Source organism: Hemibagrus wyckioides, linkage group LG26 (genome assembly GCF_019097595.1).
Source record: "Hemibagrus wyckioides isolate EC202008001 linkage group LG26, SWU_Hwy_1.0, whole genome shotgun sequence".
Taxonomy (NCBI): domain Eukaryota; kingdom Metazoa; phylum Chordata; class Actinopteri; order Siluriformes; family Bagridae; genus Hemibagrus; species Hemibagrus wyckioides.
The window spans coordinates 13,430,976-13,448,688 of record NC_080735.1 but is presented as its reverse complement, the minus strand read 5'-3'; the positions used below and the strand labels follow the sequence as shown (position 1 = coordinate 13,448,688).

At 40.7% G+C, this 17,713-nt stretch overlaps 1 protein-coding gene across 11 annotated transcripts in view; it reads right to left on the bottom strand.

Annotated features, from left to right (window-relative positions):
* Positions 1–17,713, bottom strand: part of atf7ip (activating transcription factor 7 interacting protein) — a 52,074-nt gene that overhangs the window by 5,567 nt on the left and 28,794 nt on the right. For 3 of the 11 annotated variants that reach the window (XM_058379993.1, XM_058380003.1, XM_058379994.1), the window contains 13 exons: positions 16,705–16,771; positions 15,403–15,839; positions 14,826–15,195; positions 13,619–13,803; positions 13,350–13,490; positions 11,588–11,662; positions 11,390–11,451; positions 11,021–11,082; positions 1,585–2,274; positions 1,355–1,398; positions 1,044–1,101; positions 839–934; positions 602–633 (listed from right to left, as the gene is read on the bottom strand). In XM_058379993.1, the coding sequence (XP_058235976.1) occupies positions 602–633; positions 839–934; positions 1,044–1,101; positions 1,355–1,398; positions 1,585–2,274; positions 11,021–11,082; positions 11,390–11,451; positions 11,588–11,662; positions 13,350–13,490; positions 13,619–13,803; positions 14,826–15,195; positions 15,403–15,822 (2,235 nt within the window). In that variant the 5' untranslated portion in view covers positions 15,823–15,839; positions 16,705–16,771. The other 8 variants (XM_058379995.1, XM_058379999.1, XM_058380000.1 and 5 more) reach the window with 8 other exon arrangements.

Below are 17,713 nucleotides of genomic sequence, written 5' to 3'. Positions count from 1 at the left end.
TTGTACACACCATTAGTTCTTGTGCATATTACAAAAACAAAATATGTTTTCTGGGTTAGACTCTTTTCTGTGCAACCACAACAAAGTGGAGTATTTTAACTCGTCATCGCAACACAAAAGAAATGCCATGTTAGACCACAGACTCTTAAGGGTTAATACCTTTCCTTTGCTTCATACAATATCCACCAGGTGGCACATGGAACATAATGCAGCTCAACACACAGTAGTTAGGTCAGATCAGATGCTTTTCATGACTAATCGCTGGCCAAGAGCATCTGATTTGAGCTAGCTACTGTGCATTGAGCTACGGTATATCGCTCCATGTGCCACCTGGTGGACATTGTGTGAAGCACAACAAAAGTATTTCAGTTCTAAAAAGCAAAAAGCATGCCTGCAGGGTTGGTGCTAGCTGGGTGATCAGGAATGACCAATCACATGAAACCAAATGGTTGGGGGGGGGGCACATTCTTAAAGGCCACATCTGTGTACATATATACACACTTTCTTTGTGTGTTGCACATTTGATAGGCTTTTTTTTACTTCAAGGAAAATATTTCCCATAGAAATTGGTCAAAAGGTTTTAATAAACATATCTACTTACCACTGAGGCTCGATGCTGTGCTGCAGAGCGACCTGATGAAATAATTAAACAGGTTTAACTACAGATCTCAACAGGGCTGTAATAGTTACAAAGCTAACAGCCAGAAGGAAAGATGGACAAACTAGATGAAAACTAAAATCAGACAAAAAAAATCCAAACAGAAATAAAAGGGTAAAAATTATTTTAGACCAGAACAATAAGCAAGGAAAAGAAAAGTTGAGAAATGGAGAAACTCACCAACAGATGTGGAGCTCACTAGTGATGGTGGTGGCCCTTGGGGTCGCTGGGTATTGGTGGGAATGGCAGGAGCAGTGGCCTTCTGCACACCAGTAACTATAAACACACAGCAGGTGACAGAATAAGGGAGTGAAGGACCATATGGGTAAGCGAAGTATGAGAGGATAGGAGCAAAAAAGTGCTAGTGATGGATGTAATAAATTACCTTGGACGTCATCATCATCCTCAGTTAGGTCAATCACTGAGCCCCTGGGACGAGCAGGCTGTGGAGATAACGGGATGTAATGAATATTTTTCTGCAATTACAATGGAACTAGCAGCATGGCAAAATGTGGAATTCTCTACCGTAAGGAAATCTGAAATTACAAATGTTATTGCTCTGCTAAATCACAGATAACTAAACAGACTCCTCTGAAATCCATTATGGTGTCTGGTTTAACCAAATTATTAATTTGTTAACCTGGATATACGTACAGCATGAACAAACACAATAAGGCACCAGAGCACTAGACTTACCTGAGCAGGTGATTTGGCTGGAGCAGAATGGGTGGATTGATTATCTGAAATGAACAGAGCAAAATAAAATTACAAAGGACATTGACAAGTTCAGAGAAAGGGAGAGACGGGGGGGGGGGGGGGGGGTTAATAGATGGAATTGTATCTAGTGAGAGATGCACATGGAAGGTAAATGTAAATAAAATGTATTCAGACAAAATGATCGAGCTTCCTGGTAAAGGTGCACTCACCTGTTTTAGATGCCATTTCAGATGCTGATGGTGGACCAACTGAGGCTGCTGCTGAGCCTGTCGCAGCAGGCCCCGTGGTAGCCGGGGACGATGAAGCAGTGGCCATTCCAACCACGGTGGCACACTGTGTAGGGGCGCGGGCCGTCGTCACAGAGATGCCAGCGTTAGGAGAGTTTGCTGTGCCCGTACCACCCTGATACACTGGCCTACTTGGTGGCATTTGTGTCACCGCTGAAGACGCTGAGGAGGCCAAGGAAGAGGGAGCAGCAGAGGAGGAAGTCACAACGCTTCCTGCCGTTTTCTGCAAAATAAATGTGGTGGCTGTAGTGGTCTTGGCCTTGCTAAGGCTGTTAACGGTGCCCAAGGAGGACACAGGGATCAGGCCTACTCCTCCAGCTAGGGCCCCACCCTGGCCATTAGCCATAGCCAGTGGAAGCTGGATCAGCAAAGGTTGGATGGACATCGGTTGGCCAGCTGATGTGGCTGTGCTAGTCGTCATGGCACCTGTGTTCGCGCGGGGCTGCAGCAGTAGAGTGCCTGTCTGGGCCTGGCCACTCAGAGAAGAGCTGGAAGAGGAGGGTGTCGAGTTTGTTGTTGTGGTTATGAGCTGGAGGATGGGCGCAGGGGCAGCCAGCGCCGAGGAGGTGGGCGTACTTGGAGTGGAGTGAGGTTTGGGCTGAGTCGGGGTAGCTAAAGGACATGAGAAAAGCTTTTTAACCCTTATATACTGTTGGGGACGTTTTCATCCACCAGGCGTCACTTTTCACTCTTAATTTGATCATAACTTTCTCTGCATTTCAGCAAATGGAATGATCTTTGGTGACAAACACCATTTTGACAAATTTTGGAAATATGATTTCAAAAAGTCAATAATACACCTGTGGGCAAATGTACTACCCTTATGTTATGTTCAGGACGAACACATCCACTAAAATAAACTGCTGTAAAAATATCAGAAATATTTTTCAACTTATTTTGCATAAATCTGTTAAATCAACCTCAGTTTAATTGCCAAGTTCATTAGTTATGTCACTGACTTGGGGGGGAAAAAACACAGAAAATGACTTATTTTCAATATAAAAGTATAGGTATACAAATACAAATGTGTATTAGATTTTTTTTTTACCTTTTATCACAGTCTTGGATATGTCAAAGATTAGTAACAACATTGGTTTTGATGCATTGTTAGTTTTTGTGCAGCATCAGATTTCACTTTTTTCCTCTAATTTTTATGAAAATATTATGAACCAAAATGAAACAACTTCAAATAAACTGAACAACGGTGCAAGATGGATGGAGAACTAAACCATTAAACTATTTAGTGTGCATGTGTGCATGCGCGCGTGTTCAGTTTTTCCAGCAGGACAGGCAGCATATCCTCTGGTGCTCTTTGCAAGTGTGTCCACCACAGCAGCTACAAGTGCTGACTGTTCTTTTTTTTTGTCCTTTGCACCACTGGCATGTTCCCCTCTTCACTCCTGAGCTGCTGGTGTCTGCTGGTGTCAGCGGCTTTGTGTCTGGAGGGACAGCTGCAGAAAACTGAATCCCTCTCACCAGTGCAGCAGCAACTGGTGCGCGAGGGAGGTGCTCTCTCCTCAATATTGCTGCAGAGACCAAAGAATTTCCCAGCTCTTCTAGGAAAAGCCTCCTCCTAAACACCTTTGCCTGGTTCCAGGAGGGATCCACAGCTGTGTGGATGACATATGCATTATATGCTGTGATGTCCACCATATTAAACAACATCATCTGTGGCCACCGATTGGTTTTCATTCTGCAGGTGTAGGTGCCAATAACCTACAAAATTAACAAGGAAAGAATAACTACAGATCTCATCATAAGTATTTTTAAGCTGCACATGACAATGAGAATAAATCACACAAACAGTCATTGTCAAAACTATCTCCTAAATTTCTCTCTAACAGGCACATGAATTCAGTAAAAATGAACAGGAATAGGATGCATGTAGTAACAAATAGGTAATGGCACATACCTTCTCTAGATTGTTGACACCTCCCTTGCAGCGGGTGTAGTCGGTGATCATCTCTGGCTTCTTTTTTGGTCCTTCTGTCACCGCTGCCTTGCGGTGCCTTGTACTGATGAGGGTCACATTCCTCCCCCGTTTCGTAATGTAGCTCACAGCTGTGGTGTTCTTCGTGAAGGCGAAGACGGCGGAGAGGGCAGGTCGTCCTTTAACCCGCACCAGGTTGGGTGGCAGCTCCGGTTTATTTTTCCTGATCATCCCAACCAAGGCTACTTCCTTCTGCAGAAGCTCCTGAGCAAGTGAGTAGGAGGTAAAATGGTTGTCACAAGTGACCGTGACACCCTGGAGGCCTTCTGTCATCTCCATGACGACACGCTTGCCCTGATCCACCTCTGCTTGCCCTGGTCCACTTGTCTTTCCCAGGTAAACGTCACACTTCCAGGCATAGGATGTGGCGACATCAGCAGTCACCCAAAATTTTAGTCCATATTTTGCTGTTTTTTTTGGCATGTACTGCCGAAAGCTGCATCGCCCTTTGAATGGCACAAACTGCTCATCCACTGTGACATCTTTGCCGGGATTGAATAGGAGGGGAAGGCGCTCCGTCCACATTTCCCACAGGGATCTGATGGGGAAAAGCTTGTCCTCGCCATGACCAGCTGGTCTCTGCAGCTTGTCGTCAAAGCGCAGAGCTCTGCTGAGTTCATAGAATCTTGAGGGGGACATGGTAGCTCTGAAAATCGCACGACCACTGCGATCATCCCACAGGCAACGTGTGGACTCCCCTCTGGACCTGTAGATGCCGGCCAAAATCAGAAGCCCCATGTAGGCATGGAGATCTGTGGAGTCCACCCCGGTCCAGTTTTTCACTGTGCGGCGCCCATGGAGGTTGGTCATGCTGACAATGAGGTCAATCATCTCCTCCGTAAAAAACAGGTTGAACGTGGAAGCCACGTCCTGGACCTTTGCAATGGCATAAAGTGTAGGCCCTGGAGTCATGTCACTGGTAGGCTCAGAAAAGGGAGCAGTCTCCACGTTGGTGGAAAACCACACTTCGCCGTTTCTCCCAATCCACTTAGATCCAGGATCCTCTGAATCCTCCTCACCTTCAGTGGAAGCTGGAGAGGATGATGAGGGTCCCGCAAAGTCAGGATCGGACTCTCCTGAGTCTGTGGTGTCAGAGGGAGAAGACAATATATCCTGCAGCTTGCTGGAGAGGTCAGGCTGTATACAGATGTGGCATTTAAGAATGCGCGTCAGAGGGACAGGAATCCCGTGACAACTCGCATTGCGAGTGACGCTCTCGCGCAGGAAAGACAAGACCAGTAGGTGGCAGTCTTGTTTCATGTACACTGAAATCGATCAACATAACATGGTGCTGCGGAGAGCAATTGGCATATGATAAAGTACCACAAAAGCTATTTAAAAGCATATGGAGCAGTCTGTTCTTGCAGTAGGCTACTTTATATATATATAAATAAATAAATAAATAAATAAATAGCTAGCACATGGCCCAAAATGGAAGTTAATTTTTGGCCCAAAATGGAATTTTTTTTTTTTTTTTTTACAAAACAGCCTGAGATTAAAGTCATTATAATACAAGATTTTTTACGAGTAGTTTTTCAAAGAAAATTCTAAATAAACAAAATTGCTGGAATACAGTCATGGTATTTCGAGAATAAGGTCAAAATAGTGTATCTATATAAATTGTGTATTATTATGAATGTTTCATATGTGAATGTAGTGCATTTATATTACTGTCTTAATGCATTAAGCCATGTAGAGAATACGCTGAAAGTAAAACCTTGCTTGTTGCATTTAGATTCTGAGCGCATGTCCCTAACATTGTTTTATTAATAAGGCAGGCTGCTTGTTCACGTCAAATATTTCGACTTAATTCTCATTATATTGATTATATTCTCCAAATATTACGATAGTCCCTGTAAATTTGTTTTTACTTTTTTCTAGAAAAACTACTAGTTTAATCTCACAATGTAATGAGTTCAATCTCGAGATGTTTTTATTTCTTCATTTTAGCTTAGCCATAATCATCCGTTTTGGATATAGATTTATATAAAATTTGTTTATATATGTATATCTATCAAAAATATATATCTATATATCAAAAATGTCAAGACAATATGGAATTGTGATTGAAAGCAAGTATTAATTTACAGATAGACAGCCGTTTTAAGTGTTTTAACCAGTTTTAAGTGATTTTATATAAATCAAAAATGTCACAAGACAGTATAGAATTGATATTGAAAGCAAGTATTTATTTACAGACTAAAACAGTTAAGTGTTTAAACCAGAACTTGTAGCATGACACCTTAAAACAGGGGAAAACTTAATCGTTTCTTTCTGAGAAGTTCGTTAATTCTATCTTTTATTTGCTTCCAGTCCTGGGCTGTGGCGTGAAATTTCTTAACAACAGCATCAGAAATTGCTTGACGCACGTTGTGGGGTAGAGCGTTTTTCCCCCTGGAACCATCAAAATTCACCAAGCCTACCCAGTCCTGATAGACATGAAGAGGAATTAACCTTTTAAACAGACGCATAGCAAAACGATCTGCTCTTGGTTTGCCATCTGGTCCTGCTGAATCCAGATACATTTGTTTCTCTATCTCCAGGGGAATGTGATTTAAAGGCACGTCAGGTTGAATTACTCCCTGTATGAGAGGCCGACAAACAAGTTGATGTGAGGCGTTTGTCGGTTCTTCAGGCAGTCTTGAACAAAAGGACGTTGCACTGGACACAGAAGAAAACCCAAAATTTTCTTGAACTTGTGTGCAACTAACCATCGACATTGTTTTCCGTCGATGGTTTGAATGTCCTGCGTTTGATGGCGAGTCCACTGACGAAACGTGTTCTGACGCAGTTTGCTGATTGAAAGTGCGGTCAACAAGGAGTTTAGAGGCAGCTGATGGAAAACCTAGGCCTACATCTGCATCGTCCAAGAGTCCGCTGGCTGAAGTTGGGTTTTCTTCATACGCAGACTGAGGAAATGGTCCATTTTCAGAAGACTCTGGACTCTGAGTCTCCAAAAGAGTCGACATCAATACAGGACTGTTGCCAGCATCGAGTGCCTTTGCCTCCATGTCTGTTGTGAGATTAAATTTTCTAACAGTTTAGTACCACGGGTCGATGTGAAGCAACCAAGTGACACTTTTACATGAACTGCAAATGCATACACTGTACATTGGCTAGTTTGATGCAGCATTTTATAGCTTAGGACCTCCCCCCCAAATGATAGTGTGAATGTTTTGGTATTAACTGCATTTACAAAAAAACAAAAAAAAAAAAAACACGATTTACCAGTTGAAAAGACTGAAATGGTTAGGACAACCGCTTGATGCTTGTTTTTTTCAAAGCCCATTCAGATGTGTAATCTTTTAAAGATAATGTTTAGGACAACTACGTAGCATAAGTAATGTAAAATAAAGTGCCTAATTAATGTTTACATATTTATTGGGTAGGGTTCGGGGGTCTGTGTGGGGAGGGATTTTATTCTCAAAATGCAGCATTCACTTTATTTTTATAAAAATAATCTTTTATACTCCGTTAATTATATCCTGTTAATCTACAAAAATACTGACGTGCAAATAGTGTCTGCCTATATATGATTTTTGTGATTTGCCGTTTTCTGCATAAACTCATCCTACATAATGTAAAGAACATTCAGTGAAAATATAATATTGATATCCTTAATACTGAATATTAAAATCATGTAAAAGATCATAATCATACTGAAATTAATGGTTAAGTTCAAACTTTGATGCTCCATCTCAGAATTTGATTTCTGGGTTTTCACAGGCAGGGTAACAGCATGTAATCATCTTATCGATATGCTATTTAGAGCATGTGAAAATAAGTTTGTTTCTTACAAGTATTAAATTTGCAATAAGTGTTAAATAGTAATGTCACCAGAAATCTGAGACAAATGCAATAAAAATGTGACCCTATTTGCAGGTGGGACGGGCGGGACATGTCCCTACATTCATTTTATTGAAAAATGGATTTTCGATGTGGTGAGCCATACGATCTACTGCCTGCACCGCCGTTGACGTTGATTGTTACATGTTCTTTCATAATTTTTTTTTATTTTATTACGTCTACGTTTGGTACCTGCCTGGCCAATGCCGATGCACATCTGCCTTTCGGTTATTGGTAATGGACTCAGTGCACACACACACACACACACGAGATGTTCGGGATCTTCTCAGGTTCATTCAACTATTTTGAGTAAGTAGCATCTATTTGTGCAACAATATTGCAACCATTTGCACTTGGTGAAAATAGCATCCATTTTACTTGGTGTAAGTAGCATCTACAACTATTTGCACTGAGCATATTTTATTAGATATGGACACTTTTTACTATTTTCACTTAGCGCAAACCTAATCTAATACAGTTAACCCACAGTTCAATACGTACCGCGGTTTTCGGCTCGGTTGGCTTGGCAAATTAAAGGTTTTTTTCCCCCATTATTCTTTGCTTAGGTGACAGTAACAGTAAGTATGTTAAGAAAAAAAGAAAAAACTGGTTTTAGTTGCAATTCTCTATTTTACTTAAATGTAAAAATCAACTTGTTCACATTCATAGTGTACTGAAAATAGTGAGTTATAAAAAAATTAGCGCTTGTATGACTATTACAGGAGACGGGTTTGGAGTACGGCGCTCTTTTTCCCAAACCGCTATGTAATGACCAGTCACGGTGATCCCCCGAGGTCCAACTATCTGTTATTAGAGCGAGGCTTTGTGCTTTAGCCAATTCGTTTTTGATTTTTTTTGCACATTTTTTCATAGAGATCGGGAAAAAAAAGGACGTGTCGGTAGTGTGTAAAGCGGTTCGAGCACTTTTATAAGTTAACACTATTTTACAAGATAGCAATTATTATATTATAATTATTTTTTGTGTCTCTCGGGAACCAGTTGCGTCTGAATGCTGGAAGGAATAAGATAGGGGACTGTTGATTTTGGGTTCCTGTTACCTGCTCTGCCTTCCTGCTTGCACACAGTGATATCTCTGGGTGATGGAGCTGCAGATGTGTGGTCATGTTGGAAGTATTTCCATGTCAGTGGGTAACTCGTGTGCAACAGTGCTTAAACAGTCATTTTTTTTGTTTCATCGGCATCATAGTCCACAACAAATCCAAAATGTTCCCACACCATAGATCTGAAAGATGGCGCTGCTTCCTCATATTTGTCTCGCTTCACCGCTCTCCAGGGTTAGATGTGAAATCTGACACCAGCATCGCAAGCATGGTTACCGCCCCTAACTTTAGCGCTCACTGATTGGATGCGCTCACTGTCTGTCTCAGCGCATAGCCGTACAGTACAGGGAACCACAAACAGGCGGTTCAGAGAGTAATAAAACGCATGGTTATTGTTTTAAGGAAAAAACGAAAAACCACGGTTCACATGCGCGTATTGAACCATTGAGGTCATACCGAAACTATCATATTTAGTATTGTGGCATCCCTAGTGTGAATAGTATCTAATGCTATTTGAATTTGGTGTTAATAGGCGCTAAATAGCTATCTGAGGAAAAAAGCTAAATAGCTTTCAGAGATGCAAATACAGTAATTTTAAAAAAAGTTAATTAAACTCATGCAATATAGGGATTAAGTTGTAATGTTTTATTTATAATGCCATATACATCAACGTGTTTGGAGTAATGTGAGCAAGCAGAGAAGTTATACCTACCTCATTATTAAAACAGGTAGATGCGCATGCAACGAGTTAAGTTTCACTTTTATGCGTATTCTCAACGTAGCTTAATGCATTAAGTTGTTTTATTAATACATTAATTTCACTATACACAAATAGGCCTAATATATTATTCATCACTCTAAACACGTTAATGTAAATAATGACACTCAAAAAAATATGAATTTAATCCCGTATTGCTACGAATCTCGTGATTTTTACTTTATTCTCATAGTGTTAACTTTATTCGCGAAATATTACTACTTTGTCACAATTTTATTTAGTTTGACTTTTTTCCTGGAATAACTACCAGTTAAATTTTGCATTATAATGACTTTAATCTCAAGATGTTTTCCATTTTAATTTTTATCTTTGCACAGGCATCTTTAAAGTTGAACAAAAAAAAAACGTTATGCGCAGATGGCAGGACAACACCAGCGCAATTAAGTATTTACAAAGCACAAATACTTTGCAGCTTTACACTCAGGTAAATTTATACATATTCATTTAAAATGTAAATTATTATATGTATTAAAGTATTAATTAATATATATATATATAGAAGTGTCCATTTCTTTCAGAATTTATTGTGGATGTTTTCTCACAATCACTACATTACATGTGCAGTTAAATTTATTGGACACTAACGTAACGTGATAAATTACAAGCGTATTTAACAATAGTATGAAGACTACATAGCGAACTTTGAGCGATTATACTGCATAACGTGCTCTGGCCAGAGTTGTACCGTGTGCCACCTGGTGGAAATTCTGTGAAGTACAACACATGCATTTAAAATACTAAAGCGCCAACTTGCAGAATCTTGCAGCACACTGTGGGCGGAATCGTGGCGTGCCGCGAGAAAAAGCGCTCATTTTTTAATGCCACATCTGTAATCACTTCCAAAACTTCGGTACAAGTGAAGCCCTTCCTCATGTCCAGCAGGACGACATGCATGTGTTTAAATCCACTTACCTTGTTTTTGTTTAGTCTACACTTCTCGCCATCAAAAGGCAGCAGGTGCATAAACACACTTACTTTGTTTTTATGTACTCCATGTAGTTCTGAGAGCTGAGGTACATGTTTTGATTCTCAGACACAATGCAAGTGCGCAAAAGGGCTCTCTCTCACACTACAATATGCTGATGTACTCCATATAACAGCCAGAAACTAAGCTTTCTTTGCACAGGCCTATCTATATGGGCTAAAATGGTGCCACACTTAGTCGTCAACAGTAAAAACACAAATTTTACCTCTTCCCAAGAGGGAAAACCAGAAAAAAGCAGTCAAAAAAATGTTATAATGGAAGTCAATGGGGCAAAAACATCCACAAACAGTAAATGAGGGAAAAATCTGATGCTGCACAAAAACTAAATGCATCAAAGCCAATGTTGTTACTAATCTTTAACATATCCAAGACTGTCATAAAAGGTAAAAAAAAAAAAATATTTTCAGTCTAAAAAGTCATTGTGGGATGGACAAGTCATTTTGTGCATTTTTATTCCCCGAGTCAGTGACGTCATTTATGAACTTGGCAATTGAGTTAAAATCCTGGATATTTTGAATGAGGTTATTTAACAAATTTATGCAAAAATAGTTGAAAAATAATTTGATATTTTTACAGCAGTTAATTTTAGTGGATGTTTTCATCCCAAACAGTGCACAAGGGTTAAGTATTGTTTGATAAATGAAACTTAGCTTTAACAACATTCGACAAGTGCTTTTTTGGGGTTAATATACACTCACCACTAGAGCTGGATGATGCAGAAGGATTAGACAACTTTGGGTCCAGCGTGGTCCTTACAGTGCTGTAATAGCATATATACAATTTATGTTATCTCTCAGTCTGTTTAATGCCTACAGGTTGAGCGAGAGTATAAATACAACCTCTTAAATGGGAGAGCATAGAGTTAGTTTATTTGTTGGAGTTGAGCAATATACACTTTTCTCTGTTGCACTTTACAGCAATGGCGGCTCACTGTCTAAAGCTCTGGGTTAATCATCAGGAGGTCTACAGGAAAGTAACTAAAGGAAGGAAGGTCTAAAGGAAGTAACACTTCTCAGAAACACCTGTTAGCTGCCATTAATTAGCCAAAATTGAACTAAAATGCTCACCGTTGTGTTGTTGGGGTTGTCATAGGTGTGGGAGTTGGCTTAGCAGCAGTGACAGCAGCAGCCTATTAGAGGGAAGAAGAACGAATACTTACTTCCCAAAGTGACCGGTTTACTTCATCAATTTCTAAATGTTTGCGCTGTTTTCAGATAATGAAAAACACAGCGATTGACTTATTTAACTGCTGTCTTTCTGCTCACCTCTTGAGCTTTTTTGGAATTCTCCGATGCCTGGTTAGCAGCTCCAAACTTCTTGGTAAGTCGTGCAATCTTGCTCTGAAACAAAGACGACCATTTGTTACCGACAACGTTTCAATTTCCAAACTCACCGCTCTTCAAGACAATCAATTAACTTCACTGATTTTAATTAGATAAGTCAGTCCAAAATACTGTTGTTAGCATGACACCATTTACTGCTTTTTAGGTCAAAGTACCTGAGGCCTAAAGCCTACTTCAATCAAAAGGTACAGGCTATTTGTTGGTACCTTGAATAGTCAATGCTACAGCAGGGGCCAGAATTTTCTCTTACAAAGCCCCACAATTACGGAACAGCAATCCAATTAGTGCTCAAACTCCGACACAGTCTACGTACATTTACGTCTAGGCTGAAAACATGCGTTTAGTCAAGTCTTTCATTAGCCATTTCTTAGGTAAGGGAGCACTGATGTCAGAATGTTGTCACCCCAATTCTCATTTTCTTTCAGGTTTGTTAACGGCATGGCTACCCGACTTTATGTCCCAGAGAGCCATAATATTGGTACTATATGTCTCCCCCTACTAGTTATGAGGTAATTGCTGGTTTCGTGAGAGTCCCTGCTTGCTTCCTCATGAGTCTCAAACTACTCCCGAGATAGCAACAATCCTGACTAGTTCTGGTCTCCAGACCCGCCTGGCCAATCCTGATGCCCTACTTCTGTTGTTCTGGAGTTTTCATCATGGCCTCGCCTGGACAGCCTAAAAATGTACTTAAAAACCGTGGAGAACAATTTTTCGCTCTAATCCTCATCAGTGAAATGTTAATAACTTCAACAAAATAAACTTCAGATTAAAACTAAAAACTATACACTCCTGTGTATACAACATAGCACACAGTTACATAAGTTACATAATTACATAATACATTATTTAAAAAAAAAAAAAAAAAAAAAACCACTATCCAGTGTCACCCAGATGAGGACAGGTTTCCTTTTGAGTCTGGTTCCTCTAAAGTTTTCTTCCTCATGTCATGCTAAAGCTACTGTATGACACTTGTTATTGCTGAAGGCACTATACAAATAAAACTTGGCATCCAAATTACAAGGTCATTTTTCAAACTAAACAAAATTTTCAAGTTGCATCATAATTTTTCATTCCTGGTTTGAACACATGGTGTCACCCTCACATAAATATGTATCTAAAAAAACATGGATTAGCTTCTGATCTCCTTGTTCCCCTCATCCATGTCTTCAGTACATGAATGATTACATTCAGACACTGCATAATATTATAATGCTTCTGGGTTGCCAAACATGATAATGTATGTCTGTACAACACGATTAACTAACACTATTAAAACTTTGATGGCTTAATTATAGCAAATGTTCACTCTTTCTACTATTCTTTAAATAAAAATGATAAAAACCAATTCAAGTTAAATATGATTGGTAAATAGATACTTTGATACACTAATTTACAATGAAACCAGCTACAAAATTGATTAAATTGTACCCAAAAGTAGCACGGTTCTGCAAAACCAGTTTCATAAACAAAAAGAAATCTGACCTTCAAGCTAGTGGCTAGTTATATTTTTCCATTTCAGAAACAAGCCTTATGCCCAGATGTAGCAGTGCTGCTCATCTGACCAGTTTAATCTTGTTAAACAGTCAAATTCACTACTTTACAATCTCAATTACTTTTTGAAAGCTTACAAGCAAGTGTCACAGTAATGAGAACACATACAGCCTGGTCCTGTATTAAACCTTACCTGTAGGGTATGTTGAACTGTTTTCTGCTGTTTGGTGGCAGCATCAATCTTCTCCATTCGGTCCTTCAGTTCTTGTAGACTGTGGTCAAACACGGTCAGCTGCAGCACACGCAAGCGCTCCTCCACCAACTGCTGCACCACCTGAGAGAAGGAGAAAAGGGTCTGTGTTTGAGTATAAACCAATTTTATAGACCAAACATTACCACAAAAAAAAAACAAAAAAAAAACAGCACACTTTGTCGACAAAAAAAAAAAGAGAGTCCAAAAACCTTTTCCAATTTCAGACGGCTCCCTGCATTGGCGGTGATCTTCAGCTCCAGCTGAGCCTCCAACTGCACTCCCTCCACCCTTGCTCTCTTTCCATCTCGGTCCTCTTTAATCTCCCCATCTTTCCATCCGTCTTTCCCCTCAACTGGTGACAAGGATCTCTTTTTCCCAGAAGGAGTGCTGGTGCCTGTTAAAAAGGGAGGACAGAGCACTGCATTTAGTTTAAGCTTGAGAAACATACCCATACATTATCTATACACACATTATGATACTCCATGTCAAATATGCATGCAGTGCAGCAACACAGCAGCATGGAAGCTTTTCAGTATGGCTGTATAAGCACAGCTGGTTGGCTTTGACACAAACGTCTACCTGCAGCTACAAACAGCCTGGCTTAACACAAGCAAAATCAAAGAGGATCAAATGCTCATCACCACCACATTAGAACATCTCCTCTCTTGCCATTTTCCCAGAAATTACAATTGGAGCCCTGCCTCAGTAGTGGCCATCCCAGTGGTGCTCATAAAAAGAAGCGATTTTGAAACTGGAATTTCCAAAGATAATCTCCCTTAAAATCGCAATATCCAAGTTAACAAGCCAGTAGAGACAGCTCCTCACCCTGACTGGATGAAAGTTTAACTCCAGATTTACAGAGCCTAGCGCAACCTGTGCTTCTCCACTGAACAGATGTTTTATTGACAGCCGTTTCATCTAATCCACTAAACGGTGCTCCGACCCCAACTTTAAGCCTTGCCTGTACTAAGATTTAAAACTCGATCCCGAATCTTAAACCCATAAAAAACAGCAACCAGCACTTGCGAATGTGAAATAAACACCTCCTACTTCAGCAAAAGACTATTTTGCATCAGAGCATCCTACATGCAAGTTGGAGGCTGTGAAGTATTTAGCGGAGCAATTTAATGACCATATGCCATCAACCTCAGATGACAGAATAGTGCGACTGTACATGCAAAAGTGTCTCCTCTTACATAAGATCTGCTGCATACAATTGCTAAAAAAAAAAAAAAAATTATATATATAGAAACAAAAAGAAACACTTTGCACAGCATTAAGGCTTGTAAGCTGAACTATCTGCAGTTTACATCGATTTGTCGTTCCTAAGTGATGGCATTATTTCAGCACCACCTGCAGGTACTCCATCTAAAAATGATTACTTCTATATTGGCATCACGAATAGGCACTAATTACCTGTGCCATCTGCCACATTACACCCTTTCTCTCCCTCTTTCTTCTCCTCTTTCTCAGGATCCACATCCATCTTCTCCTCGTTTCTGTCTTTTGCCTCATCTTGCTCTCCCTGACCCTCATCTTCCTCACTGAGGCAGAGAAAGCCCTCTTTCACTTCCGGGTCACACTCCAGGCTGGCGGCTGGAGAGCCTGAAGGAGACGAGGAGGAGATGCTCTTACTGCTTTTCTCCTCCGCTGAACCGTTGTCAAGGGAAGTGCTGTCTGCGTCCATGGGCAGCTCACCGTTCAACACTTGATCTGAAGGAGTCTTTTTCTGCTCTGTCTTCTTGTCAGAGACTGACGGAGAACCGGTGCGTGCAGATTTGGTAGTCTGGAATAAAAGATGGTGAGAAAAGTATGACTGAACTAATCAGATTAGTATAAAAAGAGCTCTGTAAGAGTACAGGGAAGAGTCTTGAGCTGCAGGTTTCTGCTTTTCTTTAAAAATTGTGTTAACGTGATTAGATTAGCAAAATCTTAAACTAAAAAGTTGTCGTGTGTTTATGGAGTTTCGCAGGATTCCCCAGCCTTGACTCACTTCTGTTTTGTCGGCTTTGACTTCTTCAGCCTTCTTATCATCCTTCCTGTCTTTCTCTCCTTTTTTCTCTTCACCTTTGCCCTTCTCGGAGCCTTTCTTCAGAGAAGGTGAGGGGTTTCGATTTTCAGCCGGAGAAGGCGATCGAGAGAGTGAGAGCGAGCGTGACGGTACTGGGGAAGAACGCGACGAGGGCGAGGCAGGAGACTTTGTCCCAGTCTCCTGGTCCTTCTCTTTCCCCTTCTGTCCGTCCTCCCCGTGCGTTCCGTTCACCAGTGGTGTCTGGGGTTGTGAAGATGAGTTCGGGTGCGCAGTCACCAAGGTGTTGTGCAGCACCTCCAGCTGCTGACGGTCACTCATCTTCATGGTTTTTCGAGCGCGGAAAATCTTCTTCTGAGGCTCTTCTAGGACGGCAACTTCCATTTTTTCACCTGGTTAAACTAAGGAGAGAGAGAGAGAGAGACAGTTGGGGAATTAGTTCAAGTCAATCATTAAACAGTGAAGCACTTCAGTTCTTTACTCTAGTCATGTCCTGAACAGCTGTCTCATTTAACGGTCCAAGACAATTATCTTTAAGAACACTAGGTGGCAGTCTATACCTTACATGACACTTTGTTTTACTCTGGATACCACTTAGGTCCTTCAACACAATAAATCTACAGCTGCCTTTGTCCTAATGCCACTGATCAGCAGTTCAACATTTACGTCCTTCAACCCCAAAAATTAAATAAATAAAAAATAAAAAACCTACACAGAAGTCTACACCTAAACAAGTCTGCTTACACTGCCATCTTCAGCAAATCTCCATAGAGATCAAACTAGTCTGAAGACAACAACACTTAGATTTAGCCCCAAGTCCTAAACGAAAACTGATCCCACTTCCTCTATCGAATTAGGATAACTCGTGCACTTCCTCTACAGAGGCAGAGCAAAATGCTTCTGTTAGGAAAAGAACGGGAGGGGGTGAAAACCAAGCACTGTGTCTCCTCCCCCTTCAACCTCACTGGTCACAGGCACAGCCAATGAGAACAACAGGATACAGAGTCTGCTAGCGACAACAGTGGCTGATTAGGTAATGCTCTGATCTTTTATCAAGTTTCAAGTTTGATCCCGAGCTTGTGTTCAAGATCGTGTTTAAATTGGTCTGTCCCACTAGCATAGCACACGAGGTGATCCAAAGCCACAGAGTAAACTGAAACAAGGGGTGCAGAGGATGTCTTTCAGATTTTGTTCAAAAGGCAGTGTACAAACTAAACGTTCCCCTCACGTTAAATTCATCACAAAGCAGAATAAAGCTTGACTCACCTTATCGCTGTGTTCCTCTGTACCTCCCTGTTCATGGAAGGATTTGCCCACACAATTTAACAGGAACCTGAGGAAAAATAAACCCCACACACATACATTAGCAATAGCGACCTTATTGCGGTGTACAGTAGCTTAACAATCACATTTTTATTAAATAATTAGGTACTACTTCTGACGTACGTTTCTAGCCCCCCCACCCCTCCTGAGCCAAGACCAGTCTGACTCAGACATGGCGTCGATATATTCCTGACTGTAACCAGCATATATGCTGTGATTTGTATGTACAGTGAACCTACAGCTAACTAGCATTAAAAAGTCTTCAGCTCAGACTGGGGTAAAAATGTGAGCAGTACTAACACAACAGGAAATTAACATTCAGATCTGTATAACATTTTATTACTTACATATAATGCCCCGAACTGATTGACAATATATTGAAGTCAAATAGATTTGATATTAGAATGGCTTTGTATGTTTTGGACATGACGGAATTTCTCTTCTTTAAAAAACTAGCTTTGTTTCTGCATCAGCCACTTCAAATCCTCTTGGTGCTGCTTACACTCAACACGTACGAGCTAGAACCCTCCGAGCGCATCATTAGCTCGAGCAGTTCTGCGCGGTCTGCACGCTTGCACTACCCGTTGCATTGCTGCTGCACTGCTGCAGTTCTGCTATTGTGCCCGGTCTGCTCCCTAAATATAGCAACAATTCCTTCAGAGCCACATGCACAGCGCCTCTTGCTTCCTGTTCATATTCCACCTACAAGACGGAATAACTAGTGACCATGACAACAGGTCTGAAAATGTTTTTTCTATGTATACCATTTTACCGTTTTAACCGAGAGTCATTATGTTTTTTTCCACCCCTCATTTACAGATATTTGTGATTTTCTGGGCTACATTCATTTGTACACCATTACCATGATCTTGGCATTAGCTATTTATTTGCAAGCAAAAAAAAAAAAAAAAAAAAAAAAAAAAAAAAAGGGAAGGTCACCCAAGGAAGATCA